This window comes from Betta splendens, chromosome 24, assembly GCF_900634795.4.
Source record: "Betta splendens chromosome 24, fBetSpl5.4, whole genome shotgun sequence".
In the NCBI taxonomy this organism is placed as follows: domain Eukaryota; kingdom Metazoa; phylum Chordata; class Actinopteri; order Anabantiformes; family Osphronemidae; genus Betta; species Betta splendens.
The window spans coordinates 7,344,439-7,359,506 of record NC_040901.2 but is presented as its reverse complement, the minus strand read 5'-3'; the positions used below and the strand labels follow the sequence as shown (position 1 = coordinate 7,359,506).

Below are 15,068 nucleotides of genomic sequence, written 5' to 3'. Positions count from 1 at the left end.
GTAATGGGCGTAAGCTGGACTAACCCGGCGTGGGGGTGAGTGGGTGCAAAGCCGCCGCCGCTGCTGGGGATGGAGCGTGCTTCAGTCGCAGGTTCGGCGTCTCGGGGCGTGTGGACGTGTGACTTCACACACCGACCTGGAAACCACAGCCTCTGGCTGATTCATCTCCAGTCAGCACGTTTGTCTACTCACCCGAGTGAATTGATTTACTTTACTTCACCTTCACCTCAATTAGTCCCTTTTCCACCTCTCTCCACTGATCCCTCCTCAAACAGATTCCGGTCCGATTCCCATTCCCTCCCCGCCTGCCGTCCTCCCATGACTCACTCGGGGATAGTTTTCCCACAATCACCTGGTTACGTGTGTAAATATAGATCAAAAGCTTTACAGACAGTACGTGAGGCAGCACACATCACTACTGACTAGACCGTGGGCACGCCTCAAGGAGGGGTTCCGCACGGTCGGGTTTTTTCACCTCAGCAGCGTGGGATGATACTCGCTACCTGCCTGTCCGCACGTTGCCTCCGCCGGCTCTTAAGGCGGCGGTGGGAGCGGTAATCGCCTGCCTCCGCTGTCCCACGTGATCACGTTCATCCCGTGTCAGCTTGCGCCTCAAAGCCTTATGGCGCCGCATCCGCTCGCTTTGTGCCGCTTTGTCGAAACAAGAACGGTCTCGAGCGGTGCGTCGTCAGTCCAGCACCCTTTGCCTGCCATCCACACTCAGGCTGGTTCCTTTTGTTCACAGTCACACCCGCCCTTGATCTGCTTCTGTCAGTACTTACCAGAACGGGTCCGCTGAAGGTCAGCCATCGAACGGCCGACGGGGCCCCCGAGGTTCTGGAGACAAAATGCAGCCTGATCCGAACGGATCCTGAAGAAACAAGAATGATGGCTGGTAAAAGAAGTCAACTGGCAAAGGATGTGGGATGCTTTGAGCAATATTCATGGAGAAAGCCTTGAATCCTGGCATCCATCCGTATGCTACGTGTGTTATGTGTCACATACCTACAGTCCCAGTTTTCCTGAATGGCAGCGGCCTTTGTTAGCACTGTTTCACCTGCCACCATTTGCAATCGTCCATATTTCCTGTAACAGAGTTGATGATGTTACTTATTCTTCCGAACTCCACAGACCTCAATCCAGTGCTAAGCCCCAAACTAAGAATTGCATCATTAAGTAATGCATTTATTAGTACTAGCATTAAACACGCATCCATCCAGCTAGCTAGCTCGCCATGCTCTGTGTTCCTTGTAAATCACAGATTAGGCAGTTTATGACATTCTTCGGGGTGTTTTACTCTGTGAAGGGGGCCCCACAATTTACAGGGATTACACTGTGTGCTTACATTTAGGTATGCACATAATGAGAATGAGTCAGGGAGAGCGGGGCAGAGCAGCGCATTAGTGGCATGAAGGGGCTAATCCAGTAGAAAGTGGCAAGAAATGGGGCTAAGAGGGAGCTAGTTTCAAAACAAACACGGACCAAGATCCAAAAACCTCCATTTAATCTACATTCACTGGGGCTAGATTTGGACCTGGGACCATAGAGATCACTTAGTGTCACTGAACAAGTCACTAAGCTCATGGTCAAGTTAAAACTGCTCTTTGTCCTGCCCGACGGATTAAAGGGGGACAGGTGACAGGATAATCTGGAAAGTGGAGCAGAGAGGCAGCCTGCTTTCATTAGGAGGCCACCGAGGTCAGGCGTGCTGTGAAATACAGTGTCACAATGTCACATTAAGAAACAGGTTTAGTGAGGAAGACATAATTGGCACCGATGTTTGAGGCAATGTTGACGAATCCTTTATAAGGTTCTTAGATTCCAGGATCCGTTTACCTGTAAAACTACTTGGCATCAATAGAAAGACATGATGAGACCAACCTCTCACTCACTGTCATTCAGCATGACGCTGATCAAACAGAGCCGAAGAGGAAAACCCTGAGTCGCTTCAGGTGAGTCTGTGAAAGATGATCCAGGCAATAAATCCACAACAAGATTGAAGGGTTGTAAGACGCCAAAGCATCGCACGGCGTTATATAACACCGAGGAAGGATTTTAAACCTGATCTTTAAAGTCTTTATGGTGACAGTGATTTTGCTGTTTATCAGCGCTGAGATGAACCGTATAATCACGCTGCAATCATGCTTCAAGGCTATCTACTCATAAAAATGACCCCCCGGAGAAGGCAGGGTCCGTTCCTTTCACTGAAGCTTTGCCATCTTTGAGGCGTTTCTATCAAACATCCTTCACTGTGAGGACGCTCAGACAGAGCGATTGGACATTTGATCCCCAGCTCCAGGTGAGTGTCCTTGAGGAAGATGATGACTCCGTGAGGGCTCGGCAGCGATGCCTTTACTGGTGATCGAATGTTGAAAAGCCCTAGGATGACCATTAGCTGTCCATGCAGGCTGTTGCATAACTCTTATGGTCAATTTTTCCTTTGACAGATTTTTCTTTTGCTATAGTCATGTAAAAAAGTGTAGCAGGTGTAATTTCATCCAGCTAAATGTCTACAGTCAGATTAAACAGATGAAATTACTGCACACGTCTTGAAAGTGCCATTTTATTCATATGGATGAATGTCTGTCTGTCATTAGGGTGAAGGAATTTTTCTTTCTACTGCTCTAGTTTTTTTTTTTTTTGCACATTCTGCAGCGCTTCCCACTAGATGTGTCACTGTCCAGTCGCTGCACAAAAATATGGAAAACTCATGTCGCTAAAACGAAACCTCTTGAAAACACAGCATTCACAACACAGCAACCTTTTCCTTATTTTATATAAAACAATAGATTTTAAAATAAATAAACGCAATACAAAGAAAACAAGTTAATAGTGAAGTAGAGACAAAGGAACTAATAAGGAGGGCTCTAAGACTGACGGCAGATCGATATCTGAGTGGTGGTGTGGTGGTGTCTGCTGAGCTGAGAGCAGTAGTATCATTTTGTAGGACGGACAAAAATACAGGCCCACTAGGTACTTAAATATTTAAATACGACTGACTACAAGCTACACACAGATCGGCAAACAACCACACATCCATACACGCATGTACACAAACACGCAGACACACAAGTTAAACACAGGCCCCGCACTCTTTGATAAGATGCGGGGATGAGAAATCCAGAGGAGATATCATCAGTACATTGATACAAATGATCATTTTAGGGAATGTTAACAAATCAATGACCTTACCCAAGGGGGAGATATGAAAGGTATATAACACTGCACATATAAATAGACCAAATTAAATATGTGTAGAAGAATGAATACTGAAAAATACTCTATAACATTATAAATTATCTAGACTATGGCATAAGGAGATATTAAGTATGTACAAGTTCTGAGAAGAAGATATATAATCAGTGACAGCCATATTTTGACAATCCCTCAAGAAAAATAATTTAAAAAAAACATCGGACAGATTCTCAGTACATTTTGTGAGGAACATAAATGGAATCACACTACAGTATAGGATGTTTTCAGTGGTTTTCATGTAGTACATAAAACATTAGATTCTATTATTGAAGTATCCCTTTAAAAGTATATGGCCCAGAGTCTTTTCTCTTGCAAGCTGATCACAACAGAGAAAACGTTGGGTCACTTTTGCAGTGTCCTCGGAGGAAAGGTAGCGACAGGAATGAGTGATTCCATGAGCCGTCCTAGTTTACCTCCTGTTTCACTCCACAGGCAAAACCGGAGAGATGAAGTCCCGTCCGTCACTTTTTGAAAAGAGAGCATCCCCGCGTCCTCTTAGGCCTCACCCGCCGTTTTAGCAGTTAAATATATGCTCAGTTGTGAGTTTGTCATTTTATAATTGTAACGCAGCCACAGTAGACTCATATCCAGTGAAGTAATTGCATACAATGAACTGACAATAAGACTACACCTGCCTTGTACAGTAAGCTTGTTAGAACCACATGGCGGTGAGTTGCTTTTTGTCAAATAAAAAGGTTTACATACAGTTGCGAGAAAAAGTAATAGCACTGTTTGCAATTCCCTACTTGTCTGATCTGAGCTTTTTACCAAAGTCACAAATCCCACAATAGTTGAAAGCTGATAAAACACACGCAGCCCTAATCTTTTATGTCTAACACACCCATTAAATATACATGTAATTGTGTTTTAATGACTAGGTGAATGACCTTTGGAAGTAATTACCTCAAGCAAGAGCACAAAAGCGCAACAAATATTTTTCCTAGTAGCACTGTGGAGTGGTGAACTCAGTATGGTGCTGGCAGCTCCATGATGTGGGCCCAGTTTTTTTTTTTTAAATCATAATTCAAAGAGTCATAAGCCTAAAGTATTGTTCTTGCTGCTATTTGTGTGTTGGTGCCGGTCAGATCCTACTTAGGAAATTGCAAACAGCTCCATTACGTCATCGTTCCATTGTAGCAGCATAACAATTCTTGTACCTCTTTTATCATGGTCTATATACACTCACAAATACACAGTGGGAGGAAGCGTCTGTTTCAATTATTTGTCCATGGGGAATGCGTTCCACAAAAAAAGAGTTTACAGTTCAAAGCTCAGTTCAAAGTGCTGTGCTGTGAAATATCTCAGAAAATAAAATCCTTCATCTAATACATCTGATGCTCCCGTACCTCTCATCTTCTTGGCTTGTCACATCTAAACAGGGAAAAAAAAAAAATTCTTAAGTTATTTTCTCCAACAATAAAACATTGAAATAAAAGAAACAATAATAGCATCTGAGCTGTGTTATATGCTTTTCTTCTACCCTTTTAAACTTATTTTATTATTTATTATTTATATACTACTTATTATTTCTTATTTTCAACTGTCTTTTATAATTATTTATATTTCTAATTCAAGTGCATCAGAATTTTAAAAATATTTAATGTCTATTATTTAATAGATGTGAAAATCAGCTACGCTAGATTTGTAGCTAAGGCTAGGAGGTCAGTGTAGCATAGCATAGCATAGCATAGCATAGCATAGCATAGCATAGCATAGCATAAGGGCTTGAAACAGGGAAAAGCAGCAAAACAAAAACTGCTTATTTGTTAAATACAATAAACAAATGAGCTTTTATTCCTGCTGACACAGGTCAGCGTCATATTTTGCATTGCGCATGTGTGGAATGTATCTGCATACACACATCCAATTGTGGGGAATTGTATAGAAAGGAGCGCATTTACGCACAATGAGCGAGGTCAAGCGGAAAGCCACGAATTGACCTATACCATTGTTTCCCACTAATTATGTATACTGTGGCGGCTGACCACAGGCCAGTTGCTTTAAACAACTTAGATCTCAAATGTTAATTGGTGAAATTTGGAGATGCTGGATTGCGAACGTTTCTCTGCCTAGAAGTTTCTGCTAGCCTCCCTGCTCGCAAGTTTAGTAGCTTAGTGATTTTCTTGTTATGCTGCCAAAATCAAATTATACTTATTCCCAAAATTATTGCTGCAGTCTAAAAGGCTACTCAAAGCAAATACATAAACTAAAGGATAATAATATTTCAGTTTGTATTAAAAAAAAAAAAAAAAAAGCTCTCGTAGTCACTTACTTGCAGGTCCTCTCATTGAGCTCTAGTTGACGTTCTTTACAGTATTCATCTGTGTGTTTGCAGGAGCAGTCACACGTTGCAGGATCCTGTACGAACAGACGCTTTCTCCTGTCCGGACAGTGATCGCAACACGGCTTACAAACGCTGCACACAGAGAGACAAAGATGGGAGGGAAGAAGGAGAGAAGCGGATTATCACCATGTACCATGACCCTCTATACCCGCAGGTCATCCACAGGTCATAGGCCTTTTATATGCTGCAGTTTGCTTTTCCGAGTCACTGCCTGACAATTGACAGTTGGGGGGCATCGCACACAGGTTCCCAGAGCAGGCAAATATTTAAGCAGCAAAATTACCCTCCTTCAACCCCCAAACCCTCCCTCAATGATTGGACCACAAGCTCCTTGAATGTGTTAGACATGCAGTGAGCAAAGCTCTGGAGATGCAACGCAAAATGACACATTAGCTTCGAACTGTGGGTACATTGCGGCACATCTCTTGCTCTCACTCTTACAGCTATTCATAAAGAAAACGCAAGGGTCTGCTTGGTGTGCTATTATGAAATATTTCATTTTATTGAATCAAAACTTAAGACTATGTTTCTGACAGAGAGACATTAGACTCAGAACAGATTCTGAAAAAAATTTAAATTACATTTCTTAGGACAAAACTAACAGATGAAGGCTCAGATACTTGAGTGACATCTTTATATTATATATTTATGTACAAATGAACACAAACACATTTATCTTTTTACAATATAACTACTGCACAAACATGAGATCATCTGATATTATTTTTGGATAGGTTACGGCTGTTGTGTGGTTTCAAACGTAGGCAAACAAAGACACAAAAAGAAATACTTGCTTAACAATTTGCTGGCTTACAAATCCTCCCTAGCAACAGAAAAAGAAAAAAAGCAATAGATAGCCATCACTTATATCTTCACATTACATAAAAAGTACCAGCATTATGCATTGAATGGCAAAACCGGTTTGTAAAGATGAAAAGGAGAAGAGTGGAAAGGAGACAGGGATGAGACACAGCAAACCAACACAGACTCAACACTGAATACATGACCGTGATTACAGTCCTGCTGATCCCAGCACTGATACCAGGAGAGTAAAGGCTGGCCTGCGAAGCCATGCTGGTGGAGCTGTGATGTGCATTAGGAGGAGGTTCAAGTTCCAGCTGATCTAACATCTGTTTATTCCAGCTGTTTTTGCAATTATCCAATACCTAGTTCTCTGATAAGATGTCAGGCGCAACTTGTACCTAGAGTTTTTTCGTGATACACTGCTGTATCTCATCCCAACCATCGTTCCAGGCTCAACTACAGGGAGTGACATTATGTCGAACATTGTGCTGGTGGAGCTGGGAGGAGATTAGGTGGGGACTTTGAGAGGTAGAGATGGGTTACGGTTCATATTTGTGGAATACGGCTAACATGTCTGTCTGTTATTTAAGGTTTTGCTAATGGTCCATTAGCAAAATACGTTAGCAAACAGGGCGGTTTAGACACGGATAGTCTGAATATGTACAAGATGATTGACGAGACAAAGTTAGAACAATGCATGGAAGCAAGCAACATGCTAACTGATGCGGCTAATGGGCAAATTAAATTGTGCAAATTAAAAGGGGCAAAAGAGCTCCTCCCAAATTAGCTTAATTACGAGTAGTGCAACACTCAGGTGCAGGTAGGTGGAGAAGGCGGAGCTGACATACGCATCGTGAATTGTTTTCTCGCGGTTTTTCTTTCGTTTTCTCTTTTGGCCTTTGCCCTTGCCTTTCCGGGATTTTCTGCAAGAGAAAGAGGACAACAACGCAAGAGAGATGCCTGAGAGACTGAGCAGAGGGGACTGATGATGGGTTAACTGGTGGTTTTAGAGCGTCTAATGATTGCTTAAACCAACATTGATTAATAACAATCAGTTATTCATTCCTCCTTTTCTTTTATCTTTTATTTTATTTGTTTAATGCTACTGATTAATTTGAACGTTTGGTATTATGAGAGAGGCATCAAGCAGTGTTAATGGCGAGTGTGTGCACCGTATGCCAAAAAAAAGGAGGGGGTGCGTGATGAGTTCACATCGCAAAACAAAACTAGACTAAAAGCTGAAGCAACGTAAAATAACGAGGTACATGCAGTAAATGCACCTTACTGTACATGTTCCCCACAAAGTTTGTGAATGTATCAAATGTCCATGAGTTAAAAAAAAATCTCTTTGTAGAATAATACACGGACTTTGTAGCATTTTAAAGATTTCAAAGGGATTAAGAGCCTAACGTTGGCTCATTTGATTGTTCTGAAATCAATCCCAAATGGATTGGGGACAATAAACGTGGACATTATGAAACCAGCATCTTTCAACCTATCTGGGTCAAGTCTTTATGTTGGTTTTAAACAGAGCACAATGAGGACGAAGCAGCGAGTTCATGTGAGGCACACACCTGAAACCTCACAGGTGCTGGTGGGATTAAAATACGCATCATATGATACAGGATGAGGTATAGAAGTAAACTAAACACTTTTACATACAACATTTATTACAATATTCTGACCTATTTTAAAACAGAAATAAATTAGCAAACTATAATTATTCAGTTAAAATGGTCTGTGTACAGAAACAATGTGCTGTAAGTCAGTAAGTACTAAATATTAAATATTAAGTTGTAATTAAGTTGATACAGTAAAGTGACTAAAATGTTAAATATTCAACAGTACGTAAATCTCAGTGCATGTACAGTCAGGTGTGTTATTTATCTTTCTCAACATGGTGACATCATCAGTGTATTAGTACTAAATATTTTGAGAGTTTGGTGGATGTTGTGCAACGCAGTCACAGGCTCCACGTTATGACAACATATGTTGTTGGCTTTGTGAAATTTCAAATTTCATCCATCTATTGGTTGAGGACAGAAACAGAACTCACTCACGTGCCGCTGGAACTAAATTGCAAATATGAGCGCATTCATTCAGGAACAGGATACAGCTGCGGCGTTTTACATCAACAATTTCCTCTTATTCTTCAAAAATCCGCTTTCGCTACGGAAGCTGGCGGTTAAACATGGTGGTTTCACATCCTGGAGAAGGACCCACTCTAAACTGCGGCCTGCTGAGATTTTGAAATCCTTAAAGCATGAAGGCATCAAATTTATGAGTTCGGTGACCCTTAGACCATCGCTTTGCAGAGCAGCGCCACTGGAGTTGGACTCATAAAAAGCTATAGATAAGGTTGAAAAAGAGGTCTCACCACCTCTTATCAATATCAAATGACCTTGAATAACACCAAAATATATATATTATCAATATTAACAACTATTTGTTGAAGCTAAAGTTGACCATTAGCTCTTTGCCTTATGTTGCATGAAAGGGGAAGCTCACTTAAGAAGGCGTTGTAAAAACAAAAGTTTAACAGGTCTTCACAAACACTCTTATCTATATCAGCGTTGCCAGGTACAGAAGTAACAGACGTAAAGTGGAATGTAAACAGTAAAGAAAAGATGAGAGGAATAAAGATGAGATAGAAAAGGCAGTAGAGGTGTAAAGGACACGAATAGAGGGCAATGACCTCAAGCAATGTCACTCATTCACCTGAGGGGATTTAACTGTACCTGAGCTAATCTCAACAGAGCATGTGTAGTAGCTTGGGTTTTATTCAAGCGGTATCAGTGCCGAGTGTTTTGGGTGTGTGCGGTACAGCGAGGTGAAAATATAATGACAAGGTCAGTCAATGCGAGTATGGAGGAGCGTATGGGACAATATGAAAAGGGCCGACTGTGAGGGTGAGAGTTTGTTCGCAGCATAACAGAAAAAAACGATCAAATCTCAAATCCCTATTGATTCCCTGTGAAAACCCCAATCTCCTTAGAGAAAGAGCGCTGTACTCACTTTTCTTTCTGTTCTTTCACTTCTTTCTTTGCCCTGAAACGCAGGAACAAAACAAGGTGGCGTTAGTTCACAGCCGGCTGTTGTTTGCTGGTAAACAGATACACATCAGGATGATCGGAGGCTGGAAGGCTCATTATCAGCATGGGTGGGCTCATATCAATCTTTTCATTGCGTTGACATCATCGTGCTTTACCAGAAACAGTGATAAAGTTGGCTTTCATTTTCAACTGCTTTGTAAATGCACCACACACACACACACACACACACACACACACACACACACACACACACACACACACACACACACACACACACACACACACACACACACACACACACACAATGGCAGTTGTCAGATTGTTTCACTTCTTATGTTGGTAACAGCGTGGAGCAGTAAATCTGCTGGCACACTCCACAGCCAACAATTAGCCAAAAGAGTTAGGAAACAGTGTTTCAGTGAGGAAGGTCTATTGCAGCGACTGGTACAACTGTGACGCTTCTGGTTGTGTGTGCACGTACAGTGGCAAGTAAAGGTAATAAGAGCTTTTGGATAAAACCTGAATGAAGGATTTACAAGCAAAGCTGCTGCACTGAATCCTATTTATGAATGTTAATGAGTGATCTCCTATCAGGGATCAATAAGCAGGCTATCAGCGCCGTGCAGCAGGTATGACCTCTGTGTCCCACACAGGCAGAACAAAAGGCTGGGTGGCTCTCCACTCATACAAATGTATCAGCCTTCCTTGTGCAATGTGAATGAAGGGGCGTGCAGTGAGCGAGGCTCACGGCCTCCGCTGGGATGTGCTTAAACCTGCACGGGCCCTTTTTGGGTTCAGCGAAGTGAAAGGAGATTCGAACACACCCGACGTGGAGCTGCTGGATGTGTCAGGGGCAAAAATGAAATAAGCTTGCATGCCGCGCTCGGTCGAGCACAGCGGCTTGTGTTTCCTGTGCATGGGTGTGCGCTCTGGGTTTCTTACCTACACTCACATGCGCTGTGTTCTGTGAAACTCATGAAAATATCATTTTGTTGCCTTTGGGGTTTTATTCTTTTAATCTGCAAAAAAAGAAAAAAAAAGAAACGGTCACCAAGTGGAAACAAATCTGTTGAACTGTGACATTTTAAGAAACACGCATTACGAATAAACTAAAACAGGTTGAAATGTAGAGGGAGACGGAATAAAAGCCAATAGGGAGGTTGCTCTGCTTTGGATCTTAACATCAGAGGAGGACAAATCTACTTGTGTGTATTATGTTCAGGGCTAATGGTTTAGGTTTCAGCTGGTGAAGTTCTAAAATGTCCAGCACGCAAACTTGAGACAGGTATCATGGGAGTTTCGCAAAGCTTAGTGGTTTCCAGTTTGGCTCCCCGGCTGATTAGAGGGTTCGGGGATGTTCTGTGGGGCAGCCTTGATCGGCTGAAAGCTTCTACGTCTGTGGTGAGGACGACGGGGGTGGGGGTGGGTGGGTTTCTGAGAATAAGCAGGGCTTTGGGTCTTTGAATGCCAAAAATTAAAACGCTGAACATGCCGGTATGTCACAGAGCATCAGAGCAACGGGAACCAGCAGCAGTTAAAGAGCGTCACCCCTCGACTGCAAAGGTTCATTCAAGTCAAGAGCGCCCTCCTCGGTTTTACATTGGCTTTCCAGTCACTTTCTCCACACTCATGAAGGAGAGGTTTTCCATGCAGTATTTGCTCCTATGACTCCTATGCTAACCAGAAGGGCTCGTGGTGAGCTCCGGGATGCCCGACCAGCCTGTGCGGCTCTGCGTTGTCACATTTAGTCTAAACCGAAGATCAAAATCTCCCATGTGGTGTGAAACGAGAATCGGGCCCCACTGAAACCCCAAAGCACGGCTGCTGACCTCCATGGTGATGTTGTAGGTGGATGTGGGCGTGCACTGCAGCATCTCGTCCATGCAGCAGCCGGCGCAGCGCTTCAGCACCACGCAGGACGGGATGAAGATGTGCTCCACTTCATCTGGATACTCCTGCAGTATCTCCACCAGCAGCTCGCGCGGCTGACACCAGCTCTTGTTGTACACCTCCAATAGTGGGATCACTGGAAGACAGGAGTCGCGGCGTCATGGCGCGTTGGTGCGATTATAAAATGGCAGAGAAATTCCAGACTAAACCACCGAGTCCTGAGCACTGCTGTGCTGTAACAATAACACGGAGCTAAAACAAGGGTTGAATCATAAAGCGGTAGACGGCTCGCGGCTCCAGAGGAACCACAGAAGACCTACACATGTGCAACAAATAAGAAGCTCCGTCTTTAAACGCATTGATTTAGAATTTGTTGTCCTTCGGAGGCACTCTATTTTTATAGCACCGCTTGTGCTGCACTGTGATTCAGCTCTTCTACAGCTGTACAATAATAGCCTCCAGCCTGCATTTTCACCTTCACCCTCCTCCTCCTCCCCCCCATCCAGTCATTGCAGGGGCTCTGCTCTTGAGAAAGATTATTAGCACACGCAGACAGGCATCACCTCCAAATATCGCCCAGCGCATTACAAAGCGCAAAGCAACCCCCCAGACTGGGAGCCCCGTGGGAGGCCAAACCAAACACACTGGGCCTGAACAATGTCATAAAGTTCAGCTTCTGATTGTCCAAATTAGATTGGGCAATGCTGGGATTGTGCAAAATGAAATTGTGGGCCAAGAGGGCGAAATTCCATTCTATAAAGGAGTCTGGTCACCATAACATTTCCCCTGCTTAACCTCAAACAAGAAGGAATGCTACGAGACGAAAACCTACAACAGATGAGATTTAAGTTTGGGGCCACGCATCTGTTCAGGGTCAGACTACAAAGTCGTCCACCAGGAGGCGGTCGTTCCCCCTTTAATGTCAAGGTAAACCTCAAAGCAGCACTTTTGTGCTTGGCTGTGCGCCAGGCGGGGAGCCCAGCGCGGACTGGGTTCCCACAGGGCCGTGTGGGACACCTACCGGCATTTGGACCTCTTTCTGTCTTCTCCGGTATGTGGGCGCTCTGCAAGGAGAGGAAAGCAAGCAGTTAGTTGCAGTAACTTGTGAAAGAGGACGGAAAAAACACTGCCAATGCCGTCTACTTATCCAGAGTTGCGCAAAACATATATTTGCATTTTGAAATTTCTGTTAACCCCTGCGAGAATATAACGACAAAACTATGTACCTTATCTTGGCCTGGTCTATACAGAGTAAAATAGTCCTACGTCATCTCATGGGGGCATGATTCGCACGAGGTGTCACGTGTTTGATGAATATATAAGAATATTTGAAATGAAAGACGTTCACATTAAAAAACAAACCTTTCTGGCTGTGATTCCAAGGTTTCGTTTTGCTAAATGATCATTATGATGTCGTCTATGACGCGTTCTTCGGGAATAAACTACTAGCGTGCAGTTTTGCCCGAGAAGCTCAGCTAAATGCTGGCACATCCGCTACGTGGCAAAGCCTCAGCAACAGTTAATGTGTTGGTTTTGTTGCAGCTGTCAACCGTTTAATGTGAGACTCTGCTGCGTCTAGGCAACACGGATTATTAAGAGTTGCCATTAAAACCGGTACGATTTTCAGGCCAACACTTTCACCTCACAGGGGGCAGCCGTCACCACACCAGCGCGACCACAAAGGAACCTGGCAACTTTCCATTAATGCGCGCTTTACGCACAACTTCAGCCGCTTTCACACAGGCGCGCAACCCCGCGCGCCCCCTTCACTCCCGCTTTCTCCTTTATTTCCTCCTACTAGCGCACGCGGATTGGCGCAATGTGTCGCCAATATTGCGCGAACACGTATTCGGCTAGTGTTCATTTTGAGGAAAGAGTAAGAAAACGCCTTTTTTCCCCGTTTCTGAATGAGAAAGTGAAAAAAAGGGTCTGATTGTGTAAAGACTCCGCCCCTTCTGGTGGCGTGACAGTCTTCAACACTTTGGACTGAGGGACCCCAGGCAAACCACTATATGCCGTATTAATGGACGGGTGTCAAGCTGAGAACACCGGCTTTAAATCTAGTGTTAAGGAGAAACGTCGGGATACTGTCTCACTTTGATTAGGTGGATTAGCTGTCATTAAATTAGCCAGCTACATAAATAATCACTTTCCTGGACTCTAGACGGGGTTTTTACTTTGTCTGGGTTTGAAAAATCTGTGATGCACCTCAACCCTTCAAAGTCTCGTTAACTCGCTGGAAAATGTGTAGCATCCGGCTAAAGTGTTTTGTTTCAGCATTTCTTTCCACACTGAAACCTTTGCTCAAAGCCTGACTGGAAAAAAACGCACTAGATTAATGATTACATGGAAACGTTTTACAGTGCCTTGTCAAGCAGCCATTAAAATTCTAATGACAGTCTGATTATTCTGTGAAGTAATGTTTTGTTCGGAAAGTCTTCGCTTTCTGTGGGAAAAGTAGGGCCTCTTTTAATGACGCGCTTTAACCGCGCGTGAACCTGCTCACATGTCCTACTTCAGAATGGAGCCGCTGCGCCTTTAAAGCGTAATAATATCTTCAAGGTGGTTTTAGAGCAGGCCTGAAATCACCCAGCGTCAAACTTCACAACATTATTTTAAAACCAGCACATATGCCGCGTTTACGACACCAAACGCTAGCGTGGACGAGTCCGGCTCGGGTTTATACGGCGTCGGCTTTGCGCAACGGCCGTTTAAATGTGTCAAAAAGCTCCTAAACATTTGCGCCTGTTTAAACAAGTGCGGTGACCTAGCCACAGAAAGGCAAGGACGAGCCGCGCATTAATGACCAGTAACTACACGTCGCTAAACAGCGGCCGGTTCAGGTTGTATTTTTGGCAACGTTTAGTCCCTGGAACATACGACTCACCTTGACAGCTGACAGCGTCAGAAATAATAGTGTCAAACTGTCAATAAAGTTCATGGTGTTGAAAATCCAATCCAAGGACAGGCGACGATTTAAAATCCAAGAGGCGAGTGAGGCAATTTGCGCTCGAATATTAAGTTTGCAACAGCAAGTAGAGCAAGATGAGTGGACCAGCTAAAACTTCTCTAAATAAGGGACTGGGGGTTTTAATGGCAAATCCATGCTGGTCCCGGCATACAATCCTTTGCACATAACTTCTTCGTTCTCAACTGTTGCCAATGATCTTCAAGATATCCAGAAACGCGAGAATCCAAGACGCGCAACGTCTCACATTGTTCCGCAGCAGACCTTTATTTTCTTGCAATGGAGTAGCAATCCACATAATAATTCCATGCTTTTTGCGCCAGCCGTCTCCGAGAAGCTGTTCAAACTTATAGCTTACTCCTATGTGCAACTTGAGCTCGTGGAGCGGGATGACGTTCAGTGGGTAACGCCGACAGACAGACAGACAGACAGGCTACTCGTTCTACCCCAAAAAAAGTTTTCCCGGCTGTATTATGTCTCTCTCCCTCTCTCTCTCTCTCTCTCTCTCTCCGCGCGCTGAGCAGGTTAGCTCTCGTCGACAGAACGCGGCACACTGGATCCACCGCGACCAGCACTCGTGATTTGTTGGTAGGTGTGTCCTTTTAGACTCTCGCGCACCCATTTAACAGCCAAGTTTGTTTATTGAACGCGCACCGCGGATCTAATAAAATCAAAGAGGTGTGACTTGTCGGTCTGTCATTTATTTATTTATTAAATGTGTGAATCGTACAGAAAACACGAGCGCCGTAATTCC

At 43.7% G+C, this 15,068-nt stretch overlaps 1 protein-coding gene across 7 annotated transcripts; it reads right to left on the bottom strand.

The window, feature by feature from the left end:
* Window positions 1-2,547: 2,547 nt before the first annotated feature.
* Window positions 2,548-14,834, bottom strand: vegfab (vascular endothelial growth factor Ab). 7 transcript variants are annotated; one of them, XM_029142164.3, is made up of 8 exons: window positions 14,234-14,825; window positions 12,368-12,410; window positions 11,286-11,482; window positions 10,399-10,475; window positions 9,419-9,451; window positions 7,252-7,326; window positions 5,528-5,671; window positions 2,548-4,626 (listed from the first exon to the last, which is right to left on the bottom strand). In XM_029142164.3, the coding sequence occupies exons 1-8, from the start codon at window positions 14,285-14,287 to the stop codon at window positions 4,605-4,607; spliced, it is 645 nt and encodes a 214-aa protein (XP_028997997.1). In that variant the 5' UTR covers window positions 14,288-14,825; the 3' UTR covers window positions 2,548-4,604. The 7 variants fall into 7 exon arrangements, with proteins under 7 accessions (XP_028997997.1, XP_055362415.1, XP_028997998.1 ...); XM_055506440.1 differs by lacking the exon at window positions 14,234-14,825 and adding an exon at window positions 12,709-14,006; XM_029142165.3 differs by lacking the exon at window positions 7,252-7,326 and having other exon boundaries at window positions 14,234-14,818.
* Window positions 14,835-15,068: the final 234 nt, after the last annotated feature.

Coding starts and splice junctions, on each gene's coding strand:
- vegfab (XM_055506440.1), bottom strand. CDS start 12,837: ATGTGCCAGCATTTAGCTGAGCTTCTCGGGCAAAACTGCACGCTAGTA. Junction 12,411..12,708: donor TTGGAATCACAGCCAGAAAG/GTTTGTTTTTTA, acceptor CTCTCCTTGCAG/AGCGCCCACATACCGGAGAA. Junction 10,476..11,285: donor CCTACAACATCACCATGGAG/GTCAGCAGCCGT, acceptor CTTTTTTTGCAG/ATTAAAAGAATAAAACCCCA.